This window comes from Callorhinchus milii, unplaced genomic scaffold (assembly GCF_018977255.1).
Source record: "Callorhinchus milii isolate IMCB2004 unplaced genomic scaffold, IMCB_Cmil_1.0 Scaffold3, whole genome shotgun sequence".
NCBI classification, from domain to species: Eukaryota; Metazoa; Chordata; class Chondrichthyes; order Chimaeriformes; family Callorhinchidae; genus Callorhinchus; species Callorhinchus milii.
Genome location: NW_024704744.1, coordinates 88,716,577 through 88,733,595, shown reverse-complemented (window position 1 = coordinate 88,733,595; position 17,019 = coordinate 88,716,577). Strand labels below are relative to the sequence as shown.

At 45.8% G+C, this 17,019-nt stretch overlaps 1 protein-coding gene and 1 non-coding gene across 4 annotated transcripts in view; both read left to right on the top strand.

Annotated features, from left to right (window-relative positions):
* Positions 1 to 1,912: 1,912 nt before the first annotated feature.
* kctd3 (potassium channel tetramerization domain containing 3) overlaps positions 1,913 to 17,019 on the top strand; it is a 45,082-nt gene continuing 29,975 nt past the window's right edge. For all 3 annotated transcript variants that reach the window (XM_007904496.2, XM_007904497.2, XM_007904495.2), the window contains exons 1-3: positions 1,913 to 2,086; positions 13,445 to 13,498; positions 14,352 to 14,397. In XM_007904496.2, the coding sequence (XP_007902687.1) occupies positions 2,016 to 2,086; positions 13,445 to 13,498; positions 14,352 to 14,397 (171 nt within the window). In that variant the 5' untranslated portion in view covers positions 1,913 to 2,015. The remainder of the gene's footprint in view (positions 2,087 to 13,444; positions 13,499 to 14,351; positions 14,398 to 17,019) is intronic.
* On the top strand, positions 5,812 to 5,883 carry trnaa-ugc. Its single transcript has one exon. It is a non-coding gene; the product is annotated as a tRNA-Ala (tRNA).

Genomic DNA, 17,019 nt, shown 5'->3' with positions numbered 1-17,019 from the left:
CGCAATTGGCTGCCGCGTTCGCCCACAAATATACAGTCAATTCACTTTACAGTGTGTTCTGTGAAGCGCTTTGGGACGTCCTCCCGACGTGAAAAGCACTATATCAAATGCAAGGATTATTATTATTATTATTATCTTCTTCCATGGGCAGTAGAAGATGGTGGTAGGTTTGGAGGCAGTGGGGAGAGGGATATGGGAGTTGTGAGAGATGAAATGCTGGTCAGAGATGAGCTTGTCAGTGATGGTGACATCCGAGACGCTGAGGCCCCGGGCGATCACCAGGTCGAGCGGGTGACCGAGTGGATGTGGGTAGCAAAGTGGATGTGAAGGGAGAGATTGAGAGAGGAGAGGAGGAGTCTGAGGAGGTGGAGCAGGAGGGGGTGAAGTGGAGGTTGAAGTTGCACAACTGGTGCATCCAAAGAGATACCAAGCTGCCTTGAATCAGATGTTACTGATCTTGATAGAATATTTATTGTGACACAATGGTAAGTGGTGAGTGCCATCTGTTGGGTTTTCAGAAGCATTACACCTACCACTGAAGCCAATGTTACACAAGAAGATTACCCGCGTACAGCGCCTTTGAGTGCCAATGTCTGCCTCTCAACAATTACAATTCAGTGATCTCATCATGGGGGCGGGGCTGGTGCTGTGGGGGCGGGGCTGGTGCTGTGGGGGCGGGGCTGGTGCTGTGGGGGCGGGGCTGGTGCTGTGGGGGGGGGGCTGGTGCTGTGGGGGCGGGGCTGGTGCTGTGGGGGGGGGGGTGCTGTGGGGGGGGTGGTGCTGTGGGGGCGTGGCTGGTGCTGTGGGGGCGGGGCTGGTGCTGTGGGGGCGGGGCTGGTGCTGTGGGGGCGGTGGCTGGTGCTGTGGGGCGGGGCTGGTGCTGTGGGGGGGGGGTGGGGGCGGGGTGGTGCTGTGGGGGCGGGGCTGGTGCTGTGGGGGCGGGGCTGGTGCTGTGGGGGCGGGGCTGGTGGGGGGGGGGCGGGGCTGGTGCTGTGGGGGCGTGGGCTGGTGCTGTGGGGGCGGGGCTGGTGCTGTGGGGGCGGGGCTGGTGCTGTGGGGGCGGGGCTGGTGCTGTGGGGGCGGGGCTGGTGCTGTGGGGGCGTGGCTGGTGCTGTGGGGGCGTGGCTGGTGCTGTGGGGGCGTGGCTGGTGCTGTGGGGGCGTGGCTGGTGCTGTGGGGGCGGGGCTGGTGCTGTGGGGGGGCGGGGCTGGTGCTGTGGGGGCGGGGCTGGTGCTGTGGGGGCGGGGCTGGTGCTGTGGGGGCGGGGCTGGTGCTGTGGGGGCGGGCTGGTGCTGTGGGGGCGGGGCTGGTGCTGTGGGGGCGTGGCTGGTGCTGTGGGGGCGGGGCTGGTGCTGTGGGGGCGGGGCTGGTGCTGTGGGGGCGGGGCTGGTGCTGTGGGGGCGGGGCTGGTGCTGTGGGGGCGGGGCTGGTGCTGTGGGGGCGGGGCTGGTGCTGTGGGGGGGGCTGGTGCTGTGGGGGCGGGGCTGGTGCTGTGGGGGCGGGCGGTGGGGGGGGGGGCGGGGGCTGTGGGGGGGGCTGGTGCTGTGGGGGCGGGGCTGGTGCTGGGGGGGGGTGGTGGTGGGGGCGGGGCTGGTGCTGTGGGGGCGGGGCTGGTGCTGTGGGGGCGGGGCTGGTGCTGTGGGGGCGGGCTGGTGCTGTGGGGGCGGGGCTGGTGCTGTGGGGGCGGGGCTGGTGCTGTGGGGGGGGGCGGGGGCGGGGCTGGTGCTGTGGGGGCGGGGCTGGTGCTGTGGGGGCGGGGCTGGTGCTGTGGGGGCGGGGCTGGTGCTGTGGGGGGGGCTGGTGGGGGGGCGGGGCTGGTGCTGTGGGGGCGGGGGGGGGGGGGTGGGGGCGGGGCTGGTGCTGTGGGGGCGGGGCTGGTGCTGTGGGGGCGGGGCTGGTGACAAGGGGCAGCGCTGTATTCTCGGGGGTCGGGGCTGTGACGTTGTGGGCGGTGCCTCAGGGAGCGGTGTGGAGCCGCTCCGCGGGGCCTGTGATCTGTGTCAAGTCGCGGCAGTATGGCGGGGAATTGCAGCGGTTTCACGGTGGCTTCAGGGGAGATCATTCAGCTGAACGTGGGCGGCACCAGGTGAGAGAGCGGCCGGCGGCGTCCTGGGCCCGGCCCCTGGGTACAGGCCCGGTCTGGGCTCCTGCCTCCACCCTGACCACTGAGGCTGTGGCCGGGCCGCGGGACCGCGAGTCTCGGGGGAGCAGCTGCTGCCCCCGAACATGGCCCTGTCCGTGAACAACACAACACAACACAAAGGACTGTCTGTCTGTCTGTCTGTCTGTCTGCACAGAGTGTCGGTTCCACTCGCTCTGTGCATGTTTCTGTCTGTGCATTTCCGTCTGTCTGTCCGCCCGTCTGTTTCTGCCTATTTGTGTTTCTGTCAGTCACTGACCCCAAACCTCTGTCTGTTTCTCCTCTCCCTGTTTCTGTCTGTCATTGAGCCCAAGTCTGTCTTCTTGTCTGTTTCTGTCAACATGGCTCTGTCTCGGTGCATGTTTCTGTGTGTGGTTCTATCTGTGCAACAACAACTTGCATTCATATAGCGCCCCTCAAGCAGGGAAGCGTCCCATAGCGCTTGAATGTAATGTGCATGTTTCTGTTTGCATGGCTCTGCCTTGTAGCATAGACTTATTATAGCTGTTTGACATACAATGGGGACATTGAAGTGCCAGTTGTCGATGCTAATTGACCAAAGATGGTGTGAGTTTCAAAATTTGGACCAAATATACCTGGTCTAAGGATTACAGCAATTTATCCCCTTGTTTTAGGGTTTGGATGTCTGATAGTTACAATCCAGTATTTCAGTGTTAAGGTTGGTGGAGACTAAAATTAATGTTTTAGAATATGGATTGTTAAAATAATTGTGTTACTGGGTTATATATATATATGCACTGTAGTATTTAGCTTTCTTTTGTAACTTCGCTTTTCCATGTCGAGTGCTGTTAACTCCAGGTTTGGAGTGAAGACTCACCTTGGGTAACCATTCCCCTCCAGGGATGAGACCACATCTTTTTAGACTTTATTTCTGGCTGAAGGGAAGGCTGTTGTTAGTGATTACAATATATACATACATCAGTGCTGATCTTGTGATCTTGGTTTTATCCAGTTTTTTGAGCTTTCTGTACAGTGTGCTCACTCGAGGCAACCACCTGTAGATGGTTAGGCTGAAGTTGTTTTGCTTTTAAAGTTTGTACTGTCCCAAGCCTTGTGTTGGCTTGGGTTGTTGTTTCTGGGATAGCACTGCATCTGCATCTTGGGAGGTGATGTCTGAATCTTACTAGTCTTTTCGAGGGAGTGGGTCTGTTAAGGAGATGTGTGACTAGTAGCAAGGTACGGGAAAATCTGATTTCACAACTATAGTACAGTATGGTGCAGTGGTTTGGGTCCACAATACCAGACCCTGTGTTATAACTGGCGTGCTATACAAATGACTACTGGTTAGTGCTTCCAGGTCAGAAAGTTGTCAGTGACTTCACTTTCTGCAACTATTTCCAAAAAACATTTAATGGGGTATGATTTGTAAGGTGCTTGTAAGGTAGCTTGAGTGTCAAACCTCAATCACTTGGATTCAGGCTGACCAGTAGCAGTGACTGAACGGTAGCAGTGAACAGTAGCACGTGCTTAAGAATGGCCTAGAATTGGTGTAGCCGAATCTTGAATAGACGGCATCTGGAATGTGTATAAGAGCAGAAGAAACTATGAGGATGACACCCCACCACCACCATTTGATATTCTGGGAAATGCAGCACTCCAAGGCATTGTATATTTGCACATCCACAATCTAGCCAGCCATGCAACAAGTTCAATATACCAATTTGAGTCAGAAGTAATCCGTCCTGTTCCAAATCTTGTCTGAACAAAATGTACATTGAGTCAATGGCTCAAACAAGTGCATAAATATGTAAAGCTTTTAACCTTTCAGAATTGTTTCTCTGAACTAAAAATTTGTAGCAAACGGAAAGTCATTTGCAATTAAGCATAAGGAATCCCAGTTATTCATGGAATTGAAAGACAGTTGCCAGTTCAGTTCTCAAGATGGGAGAACTCTCTCAAAAGCTCTGCAGAGGATTATGCAAAGGTCAGTTGTAAATCCTGATGTTTCTAACTCTAGAGATTCTGAATTTAATGTTGGATTTTTCTACTGGAGTGAAATAGTTACCCATTCCAGCAATCAAGTGATTCAGAGCATTTATGTTTCTCAATCTGAAATTGCCTTCGCCAAGGAGCTGAACTCTGTGTTGCTAACCAGTGGCAAGTGACATATATTAATAATATTATTATTACTAATAATAAGAATAAAATGTATTTAAGGGTGCTCCACTGGACGTACTTTTAAGTTTAAAAGTTCTTTTGAAAATCAACTGCAGTACGTACTTTATACTGCAAGCAATTTGATTCATGAAAATACTGTACTGCCCAAAGTAGTATTGGGAATGGGATTCAGATTTTAAGTTTGCCCCAAAAAACACATTCTTTGCTGGCCAGTATAACCGGGGGATAAGGAAGGCTATGGGAAAATAGCATAGCTGTAGGGGCCTCGAGTATTTGCTTATTCAGAGTTTTTTAGCCACTAGTTTGAAGTGGATTTACTGTCATCCTGGCTCGGTTAGTACAGTAGAACTCTCGTCTCTGAGTCAGAAGGTTGTGGGTTCAAGCCCCATGTTGGGATTTTGAATTTATATAGTCTGGGCTGACACTCTGATGCAATCCTAGAGATGTGCTACATTGATGGAGGTGCCTTACTTTGAATGAGACAGTAAACCAAGGCTCTACTCGGTAAATTAAACATTCTATGGTAATATTCGAAAAGAGATGGGAGTTTTTCCCAGTGTCCTGGCCAATAACCCCCCAAATAATATTGGTCATTGGCCATTTGTGGGACTTGGCTATACACAAATTGGAGGCTGCATTCACCTTCAAAATACAGTCTTGCAGTATACCCTGTGACGTTCTGAGACTCTCAATAAGGCATTATTTCAAATAGTAGTATTATTAATAGTAAATCAGATAAAATCTTCATTAATTGTAGTGCCTTATTGTGTGAGTTCAAATTAGTTGCTTTGACGCGTAGTGACTCAGTAAATGGTTCCTATGAAACTGAATGCTGTGAAATGGGAAAGAAAAGTCAAAGCACCTGTGGGAATGACAAGTAGAAAATTGTACAGAAAATTTCCAAATTCTGATATATTGGAACTTGCCTCACAACCAACTATTTAACCACATTAAATAATGGTCTGTTGAAAGTTATACTAATGGACCATTTGGGAGAGGAGCCAGTGGCAATATATACCCGCTGCTGTTTGCACCACGGTGAGATGAATCAAAAACCTGCTGACAAAAGCTATTGCTCTGTTAATTACAGAAGTGACAGATGTGCAGTAATTCTGCCAAACATTATATAGGACAACATAGTCTTCACTGAATTGTAAGGCAGAAACATAGTGAGACGTTGCAATGATGAGATCATAAACCACAACAGTCGCCAATTCTGTGTAACTTACAGAAGGCCAGTGATAATAGGCCATTGTTTTTTCAGTCAAAGTATTGGTGTAATTGGAATTTACTTTTACCAAGAATACAATGACTTAAATGTACAGTGTTACACGTTCTTGACAGTTTCCACAGATGTGCTTGTGCACTAAGTCCATTGTTACTTCAGGATGGAAGGAGATTGCTATATAAAAGAAAAGTGGTATGGGTTTTGGATGGGCAAGTGGGATTGAATCAACAGTTTGCTCTAAGAGCCAATACAGACTCAATGGAGCAATGGCCCCTTTCTGTACTGTAACATTTTACAATTCTGGAATCCTGTAGCTCAGTGGTTAGAGCACTCGCTTTGCAAGCGAGAGACCTGGGTTCGATTCCCGGCAGGATGAAACCTTGGGCAAGTTTCCTTACTCCACACGCCTGATAATAATCCCTCAAGAAAATAAAACAATAATAAATTGGTCACTTCAAACCACGACTGTTTGTGGGACAATGCTGTGCGTAATTGGCTACCGCATTTCGCCCACAAATATACAGTCACTTCACTTTACAGTATATTCTGTGAAGCGCTTTGAGACGTCTAGAAGACATGAAAAGCGCTACATCAAATGCAAGGATTATTATTATTATAATTTCACCTTCAACCAATTTGTTGACGTTTTGTTCAATCGAATAAAACATGTGTCACGAAAGTGAAATTTGAGCCAAGAAATGCTTTTTATAGTGTCACGATAATTGACTTGTGCCCCCAAAAATTGTGGTGTAATTTTTTATATTTGATAACGTGATTAGTTAGCTAAACCTGCCAAAGGCAAACTGCTGGGAACCCTCCCCTTAAAGCTAATGCAACTTGACTTTAAGGGGTCAGATTTCCAGTATTTTGCAGCCAATGTCCTTTGTATAGAAACTTTGAGGTAACCAAATAAGCAGGTTGACTGAGGTGGTGGTTTATAAATGTAGTTGTGCTGTCAACCCAAAACAGGAATTGGGACGTCCTCCCGAAGTGAAAGGCACTATACAAATGTAATTTTGTTGTTGTTGTATAAACTGAAGCCTTAAATCTGGTCCTGTCCTGTCAATAAAATGACCTACGATATTCCAGTATTTGAATGGGTTGTATTCCATATCGGGTTGGATGGGAAGGAAAATGGACACAAGGAAGCCACCACCGTAGAGATTGGTTGTGCAGCACATATATGGTAATCATGTATCTGGAATAAATGGTTGAGGTACGGGAAAAGAGAGGAACAAATATTCCAAGATCCATGAGTATGGAGTTAGCATGTACACTGCATAAAGTAAAGATTACCTTTCATCAGTCAGTCCCCTGATCCCAAACATCATTTCCAAAACTCATTTCTCTTTATTCTTCACTGTCATGCTTTTAAATATTGCTTCCTGTTGATCTCCATGGATCCAGAAATAGCAGTTACCAAAACAATTCCATGGAAAAGAAGTGGGTGGTTTTGTGTGTTATTGATAAGTCAGTTGCCCACAAGTGAAGACATCACCAACAAGTTTTGTAGTGCCTTTCATGTTGGGACAATGTCTCAAGACTCATTACAAAGACTGAGTGGGAGGGCAATGAGGGGAGATGTCCAAAGGTGGAGTCAATTAGAAGAGTCTTTAGATGGGTTTTGAAAGCTGAAGGAGAGAGGATAACCAGACGGTGAGAGAAAAGTGGACAGTGCCGGTGGACAGGGAGCATGATGGAGGCTAGAGTTAGTGGTGAGAAAGGATAGCCTGGAGTATAGGGCCGCAGGAGATCAGAGGTAAGGTGGGGCAAGACCTTGCAGGCAAGGACAAGAGATTTAAAGTCTTATCTGTAATTGGCGTGAGACCTTTTGGCAGTGTTGTACATAATGTTCCTTCAGATTGTTATTTCCAGAGACATTGCTGCCATAGTAATGTGCCTTGCAAAACACAGGACAAGCTCTCGTAGATAGACATGTTCACTGCTGTTCATTGCTTATTACTGTGGGAGTACACTAAAACCCTGGCTAGCCAGACCAATGGGGTGAGATCCGGTCTGGCGAGCTGGAATTTCTGGCTAACTGTAATTACAATGTCGGTACCAGCATTGTAATTACATGAATCCCATGAGAAGAAGATAGCGAATAAACTATCTTCTGTTCGTGGGATTTAAACTGAGTCATAGTCATTATCCCTGGCCAATGAAGACTGTCAGGTAGGGATGTATACAAGGAGAGTCGAAGCCAGTGGAAATCAACACGTGGGTCCCACAGAATTTTTTTTTTTAATTTTCAGTTTCGGGCCTGGTCCCACTTGGTACGAAATCCGGATACCCGGATTGCCGTAAAACGGGTGTTACTGTAATTATAATCCTTGTGACTTGATATAGCGCCCTATTAAGTCACTGAGACATCCAAGGGCTTCACGGGATTTTACTGTGAAATGTAGTGACTAGTTTGGAGGCGAACACAGTAGCCAATTTGCACACAGCAATGACACACAAACAGCTATAAAGTGCATGACCAGTTTTATCTGAGGCATTATTGACCAGGACAAACTCCCTTCTTTTTTGAAATAGTGCTGAGGGATATTTACTGTCTACCCGAATGGGCATTAGATATGTCGGTTTAACGTCTCATCAGAAGGGAGACAGCTCCAACCGTGTAGCACTTCCCCCAGCACTGCAATGGAGTGTCAATGTAGACTGTGAGTTAGTTCAAATTCCCAACATGAGGCTTGAACCAGGGCTCCCTCTGCCTCCTCGTCCTCCTTGACCTCTGCTGCTTTTGTCACCATCGCCACTCTATCTTTATCCACCACTTCTACTCTCACTTCAACCTTCACGGCTCTGTCTTCGACTGGTTTACATCGTACCTCTCACACTGCCCTCCACTTCATCTCCACAAACCGTTTCTCCTCCAGTCCCCACACCGTCTCGTGCGGTGTTCCTCAGGGCTCTGTCCTTGGTCGCCTCCTCTTCAACATCTATACACTCCCTGTTGGTGACATCGTCCGCAGACATGGGGTCAACTTCCACATGTATGCGGATGATACCCAACTCTACCTCTCTGCTTCCATCCTTGACTCCAGGACCACTGCTGTCCTGACAGAATGTCTGTAGACATCAAGTCCTGGATGAGAACTAACTTTCTTCAGTTGAATGTCAACAAGACTGAGGCTCTCCTGATTGGCTCCCGTCAGTGCCTCCTCACCTCAGACGCTGACAGCATCACCATCCATGGTTGCACACTCCACCTTACTAAGCCAGTCCGGAACCTTGGGGTCTTGTTTGACCCTCAATTATCCTTTCTATCCCACATCTGTGCCATGACCCGCTCTGCCTTCCCCCACCTCAGCAATGTCACCCGGCTCCACCACTGCCTACACCAGCAGGCCGCCAAAACCCTCATACATGCTTTCATTACATCGAGACTTGACTATGCAAACTCATTGCATGTCGGCCTCCCCAACTCCTCCCTCCATAAGCTGCAGGTCATCCAGAACTCTGCAGTCCGTGTCCTCTCCCGCACCGGACTCGGTGACACTATCACCCCCATCCTCGCCCAACTCCACTGGTTTCCCATCAGTAAATGAAAAATAAATAAAAACTAAAATAATGCATACACTGGATGTATTATGGCAAGTAGAAAGAATATAGAAGGATATGCAATTTTTTTAAAGTATACATTACATTCTATTACAACTATTCCAGGCAGGGCGAAACCTTGGGCAAGTTTCCTTACTCCACACAGAGCCTAATAATAATCCCTCCAAAAACCAAAAACAATAATAAATTGGTCATTTTCAATCCACGACTGTTTGTGGGACATTGCTGTGCGCAATTGGCTGCCGCGTTCGCCCACAAATATACAGTCAATTCACTTTACAGTGTGTTCTGTGAAGCGCTTTGGGACGTCCTCCCGACGTGAAAAGCGCTATATCAAAAGCAAGGATTATTATTATTATTATTATTATTTTCTGACCTCTTGATAACTTTTATCATGTAACGTGCCTTTTGTTTTAAAAACAGTTTCAGTCTTCAGCCCTGGAGATACAGAATTCTCTGGAACTGCCATCAATCTAAGGGTTAAATTCACTCAATCACTATTTTGATGTACTTGGGGATAGGATTGGAGCAGCCTACAGGAAATTATGTTGATCACCCATATATTATGCGTGACTGACATAAGTGTCCCCCTGTAAAATGGTTTTGAAATTCAGGTGACTTGGAAGTAGTAACTGGATTTTGTTTTATATTCTTCCAACAATAATAGTAGAACTCAGCAGTGATTAGCCTAGGATTTGTTTCATTTTCCATGAATGTGAATTCACCTTCCAGGAAGCCGGATCAACTCTCGCTGCTGTTAACCATTAAAACATCAGCCATTGTTTAAACCATCTCACCTGAGAGTGAGGAGGGGAGGACCAGCGGTTGGGCAGGGGATTATTTGAAAGACTCTTTCATCAGTGTGTGATTTCACTGCCAGGGAATATAAAGTAGGAACTATTTAAATGTAACTACTATAATAGCCTTTGCCCTTCATCTCAACTCTTGGATTATATTTCAGCCCCATTAACATTTTTCAGATACCTGATCTGTATTTCTCTAATATTTAAGCACCTTGAGACGTCCTTCCCATGTGAAAGATGCTACAGAATTGTAATTTTTTTATATTGATCATCCTGTATATAGTGCGGAGTTTATCAAAACATCGTATAGCTCTGGGGGAAGGGATATATTGCATAATTACTTTATTTATAAATTTTATTCTAACATTGTTGAAAATGCTTGATTTACCTTCATGGTTACAAGTTTGTGACAATTGTACCCGAAGAATGCAGGATGGGGGGAATCTGCGGAACATAATGAAAAATGGCAAAATATCTCAAGTACTTCAACATAATTTGTGTATTTTGGATTAAAGACAAAAATAAATCCTTGCTTGTTTGTTTAGGTTTGTTTACTCTTCATGTGTTTAGGTTACTTGTACTGCAAATTTTTTTGTATTCATAATACCTGCTCTTTTGGCAAATCAGGAAACTTATTCAGAATCTATAGTGATCTTTTGTTAGTTATGGTCTTTTATTTTGTGTGTCCCTGAGTGACACTATCCTTGAAGCAGCTTGAGCAACCTACCCATTGTGTAATATGTGCAGTTGAACATTAAGTTTTGACATTATAAATGCTCTTATCGAATGCAAGGATTATCATTATAAAAGGGCTTCACTGCACGGTGCATAGAATTTGCTTATAATAATGCAATGACTGTTTCAGAGGCTGCACTTAAACAAACCCTATTATAAACGCACATAATTACAGTATCTCTTCACATTAGCCTTCACTGCATAAAACACTTCTGAAAATGCTCCAAAAATTCCCACAAAAAATCCCATCAAAAAGTGTATTCTTGTCTCTGACATCTTAGCAAAGCTTTAATGATGTGACGTTTAGTTCAGCTTCATTTTAGGGTTTTCATACAGTGCTTACTCTTTCTGTGAAAGAGGCCCAGTTTGAGGATCTTGAAGTCTTCAACCTCCCGGGGCTCTCCCTAACACTCACGAACCAGTGTCCAATCCAGGCGTCCGGTTCGACCCCCAGCTATCCTTTCTCCCCCACATCCGGTCCCTGACGAGGACAGTCTTCTTCCGCCTCATTGCCCACTTCCGACCGTACCTTACCTGAAATACAGCCGAAACCCTCGTGCATGCCTTTGTCACCTCCTGCCTGGATTACTCAAATGCACTCCTCACTGGTCTCCCCAGCTCCACCATTCGAAAAATCCAGCTCGTTCAGAATTCTGCCGCCCGCATAGTTACCTGGACCAAAGTCCGTACCCACATCTCACCAGTTCTGGCCAGGCTCCACTGGCTCCCTATAACTGAACGGATCGACTTCAAGATCCCCAAACTCGTGTTCAAATCCCTTCACTCCCTGGCACCTCCCTAACTCTCCGACCTCCTCAAACCCCAATCCACCACCAGGTTCCTCCGCTCGACTAGCACCGGCCTCCTGCTCGTCCCTCACACCCTCCTCCCCACAACTGGAGGTCGTGCTTTCAGCCACTGCGCCCCGAAACTCTGGAACACTCTCCTTCAATCCCTCCGCCTTGCCCCCTTTCTCCCCTTTTTCAAGATCCATCTGAAAACCTTCCTCGTTGACTGTGCTTGTGATCACACCCCCACCACCCAGGCTCAGAGTCAGGCTCTGTTAAGCGTTCTGAGGCACTATCCTGCATGGAGGGTGCTTTATAAGTGCAAGTTGTTGTTGTACAAGGCTTATAATGTGCAATTGTATTATCAGCTAATCCAAACTTAGTGACAGCACTGCGGTGAAAGTTCTAATTTTCGATTCTTAAACTGTAATAACTGAGGATGAGAATACGCTGTAGGTTTGGTAATTTAAAATACAAAATATATTAATTTGACTAGTACAGCACTTACGAAGAATTTGTCACAGGAGCTCAGTTTAGGCCGGTCGTCGAGCAAACAGACGGCAGTATTGAGACGGAGCTGGTATGTCTCTCGTGGGTCACTCACTAGCGAAGCCGATTTCCTGCTTGTGTAGCTTCCACGATCCCAACCCTCCCCATGCCACGCATGTGAGTCCAGAGTCCCTCGAGAGGCCTGGGCCTAACACACTGTGGGTACAGGTTTGTAGTGGAGGGCCATTTGTAGCAGATTCTGCAGAAAATGTGCAGCTGCACTTTTCTATTGGTCCAGGTCGTAACTTGCTGGAGACCTCAAAAAAGTTGTGTTTTGAATACTGTGTGTGCTAGTTAACAAAATTAACATGTTTTTCAGTGCTTATGAAGAGAATAACCCATTTTTCGTCTCCCAAAACCACTAAAGAACTATTAATCTGTTCTGAGTTCATAGCTGGCTGGGTTAGAGTTGCTGAATTCCAGGTCTGGATTTCTACTGTGTGCTTCCGGTTATGTGAAGCACTATCTGTGGCATTAAAAGTCTAATTCTAAAGTGCTTTGAAAGTTTTTTCAGACAGAAACACCAAACAAGTGGCATGTTGTTAACTACAATGAAACTGTGGGCTGAACCCAGCTTCTAGCAACTGCAATTTAGAAATTAGCTTCCTGTTTTGGGAAAACTGAGCAATTTCTGGATCATAGCCCATGGCAGAGGCTGAAATCGAAGGGAATTATGGTTTCTGCACTGAAGCCAAGCCTTTGAAAACTTCTGCTCTTGCCATGAGAAGTCATTTTTTAAATTTTAAATTTTACAGTCCATACTACAAGTTCTACAAGACATAAAGATCCAGGGAACAGATTGTAACTGAAACTCCCCGATAAAATATATCCAATAAAAAATTTTTTTTTTATCCAATAAACACTAGAAATACCTATCCTGACGTAACTCCCAGGTGAGGTTTTCTCTCTCGATCTTGGGGATATCCTGGTGTGCTGACTGCAAGTATATCGTTTTCTGCCCCTCCTCTGTGTGTGCAAGACGTATCAGGTGAACCATCAGCAGCCGATCTTTCAGCCACAGCACCCCGAAGCTCTGGAACTTCCTCCCTCAATCCCTTCGCCTTCCCATTTTCAATTCCCACCTGAAGACCTTACTTTTTGATTCTGCTTATGGTCACCTCCTCCTCCCTCTCCCCCTGGCTTGGGGTCAGACTCCGAGACGCCACCCTGCGTGAAAGGCATTATATAAATGTAAGTTGTTGTTGTGGAGCGTTTGATAGGAGGGAGACACTGCCCATGTGTGAGGGAACCTCTTTCCCGTCCATGTGCACAGGCATATCTTCTCACTACACTAACGAGAGCGCTAAAAACTCTGAATATAAACGCTTCAAAATTAAAATTGCTTTAAAAATGCTAAAAAAAATAACCTCTCAAAACAGATTCATAAACAATTCAGAAACCCTGTGTGTAATCTATCCTCATGGAATGTGTTTGCAAACTATTGGTCCTGGGCAAAAGCATTAAAATATTGTCGCTTTATTTTCTGTGGTTCTAGGTTCAGCACCTCAAGACAAACACTAATGTGGATTCCAGACTCCTTCTTCTCAAGGTAAGATTGATAGCGACCCCAGATGCTACCCCACGTGAAGGGTGCCGTATAAATGCAAGTAGTAGTTGTTGATTTCTGAAGTTTCAAATGCAACTCGAATATCTGAGCATTGTGTGTAGTAAGTAGGTTTAGGCTGTACATACTTCAGAAAGGCTCAGATCCAAAATCATACAATGGCTTTTTCTCATCAAATTAGACCAATCAGCTGTTGACACAATGGAAATTCCTGAAATTCTCAGCAGTAGTAATGAGTTAAGATGTTGCTGTATGATCTGAGCTTTAACCTTGCCCATTATGAGTGTTTATTCTGTTGGAAACAAAGTGTTTCATGTTATTCTTTTATCCCGAGTAACTCAATGGGACATTTTTCTAGATCTGGAACAATCCAATTTTATATTCACTATTGCTACTCAGTTTATTTACCATCCTGTTTGTGGGACACCGCTGTGCGCAATATCCAGTCAATTCACTTTACAGTATATTCTGTGAAGGGCTTTAAGATGGCTCTAAGATGTAATCAGGTGCTATTTCAAATGCGAGGATTATTATTATTGCAATATTGGAATACTATTGGAATATGTGACTGTCAGTGAAGGCATAACCCAGCCATGTCCAATGGGAAAGGCAAGGATTATCAAATGCAAGGATTAGTATAAATGCGCACACAGAAAAATTGAAATTAGACACCTTCTTGTAGCTGGTATCGCTGCCATTCAATTTGTGGGTTTGGAGACTGAACTTGAATTAAAAGCACAAGAGGACCATTCATCCTCTTTACAAACTGTCCCCACTGTTCAACACTATTCAGATATAACTGACCTTCAAAATAACCATTTGCTAATGTCTGTTCTAGCTTGCTGAGTGGGAGAATCTCAACACTACGTGATGAAACTGGAGCGGTACGTTGATACTTTTGGTTAATTTTTAAATTTTTAAAGACTTTTTTTCATTGATCTCTATAGGAGTGCACTGTTTTACATTTGCTTTGTGTTTTGAAAGCAGTCTTTCCCAGTAAGTCGTAAAGTTGTAAGTCAGAGGTCAGAATTCTGCGCATTGTTTTGCTGTATTGGGTTGCTCCAGGCACTCGCCATTCCCTGCTTCCGAGTCAATGTTGGTTTATATTCCCCCTCCTCTCCTTAATCCCAAATTCAGATTATCTGGTCACTCATTGTTTATGGGAGTTTGTTGATGCAGATTAACATAACATAACATGTAGGAGCAGGAGTAGGCCATTCGGCGCTTCGAGCCTGCCCCGCCATTCAATCATGGCTGATCTTCTAATCTAATTCCAGCTAATAACCCAACCCTGCCTCATCCCCATATCCCTTAATCCCTTTAGCAATAAGAAATCTATCTATCTCAGTCTTGAATATGTTCGAGGACTGAACGTCAACAGCCCTTTGGGGTAGTGAGTTCCATACATTCACCGCCCTTTGAGTGAAGAAATTCTTCCTCAACTCAGTGCGAAAGGGCTGCCTCTGATTTTAAGGTTGTGACCCCTGGTTTTAGTTTCTCCAACCAGGGGAAACAATCTCCCACTGTCTACTCTATCATGCCCTTTGATGATCTTATAGGTTTCAATAAGATCCCTCTAATTCTTCTATATTCTAGAGAATATAGGCCCAAATTGGTCAGCCTATCCTCGTAACTCATCCCCTTCATCCCTGGTACTAACCTAGTAAATCTACGCTGCACCCCCTCCAAGGCAAGTATGTCCTTCCTTAAATGAGGAAAACAAAACTGGACACAGTATTCCAGGTGTGGTCTCACCAGGGCTCTATACAGTTACAGCAAGACTTCCCTACTCTTATACTCTAATCCTTTCATACTGAATGCAAACATACCGTTCGCCTTCCTAATTGCTGCTGCACCTGCAGACTAACTTTCTGTGATTGGTGTACAAGGACACCCAAGTCCCTCTGGACGCTAACCATTCCAATCTCTCCCCTTCTAAAAAAAGCATTGTTCACCCATTCTTAAACAATTTTACTTTACAAAGGGCTTTGAGGCATTTATTTTACGTGAAAGGTACTTTATAAATGCAAGTTATTATTACAGCTTCTCTGTAAATAGGTGATAGGAAAAGTATCCTACTGGACTCAGCAAACATTATTTTGCAAAAATATATATTTTTTATATACAGGACCATTCCTACTTAAAGTTGTCCAAAGGATTGTTTCATGTAAAGATTATCAAGATTTCAGCTTTTGTAATTCTGTATTGTAACATTTATTCTAGAGTTTGCTATCTTTCCGAGTCATAAAGTTGTAAGTGAGAGGTCAGAATACTGCTCATTTTTTCTATGCTCCAGGCACCCCAACTTCCTGCAGCTGAATGTGGACAAGACGGAAGCCATACTCTTTGGCTCCCGTCATTGTCTTCACTCCTGCGGATCTAAACTCCTCAACATCACTGGTCTCTCCCTCAGACTCACCGAACCAGTGTACAATCTAGGCATCTGGTTCGACCCCCAGCTGTCCTTCCTCCCCCTCATTCTGTCCCTGACCAGGACCGCCTTCCTCCACCTCCGCTACATTGCCCATCTCCGACCGTACCTTTCCCCAAATGCAGCTGAAACCCTCGTGCATGTGTTTGTCACCTCCTGCCTGGATTACTCAAATGCACTCCTCGATGATCTCCCCAGCTTCACTATTCAAAAACTCCAGCTCATTTAGAACTGCTGCCACATACTGACCCGGACCAAACTCCATACCCACATCTCGCCAGTTCTGGTCAGGCTCCACTGGCTCTCCGTCACTGAACGGATCGACTTCAAGACCCCCCCACTCGTGTTCAGATTGGTTCACTCCGTGGCAGCTCCCTACCTCTCCAAACTCCTCACTTCCCAATCCACCACCTGGCGTCGCTGGTCGACTGGCACCGACCTCCTGTTCATCCCTCGCACTCTCTGCCCTACCATTGGAGGTCGCGCTTTCAGCCACTACGCTCCAAAACTGTGGAACACTCTCCCTCAATCTTGCCTCCTCTCTCCTAAGTCCTGCCTTAAAATCTTCCTTTTCGACCGTGCTCACGGTCATCTCCCTGTCTCCCCTCCAGCTTGGAGTCAGGCTCCGCCATTGATGAGCGCTCTGAGACACTATATTGCTTGGAGGGTGCTATATAAGTGCAAGTTTTTGTTGTTGTCATTCACAATGCCATAATTTTTCCAAATTTTGCTATGTTTAAACTAAATACTTTTACTGTACAGGCAGACCTTGTACGTAAGTCCAGGTAGTCTTAATTAGTGGTAGTATACATTGGAATTGTGATGTAATAGTAATCCTTAGATTTTGTATAGCACCTCTCACATCAGCAGGACGTTTCAAAGCACGCTACACAGGATATTTTGTAAAGTATAGTTATTATTTTATGGCTTAAGAGAAGAACTTCTATATTTTCTCCCCTCTCATTGAATAGTGAGTAACTTATGTTGAATGTACTTCAGGAATGAAAGATGGCTGATGTCACAAGGAACTGGTAGATACGCAAGGAGTGCTGTCCTGTGTTCTTTTTATCCTGAG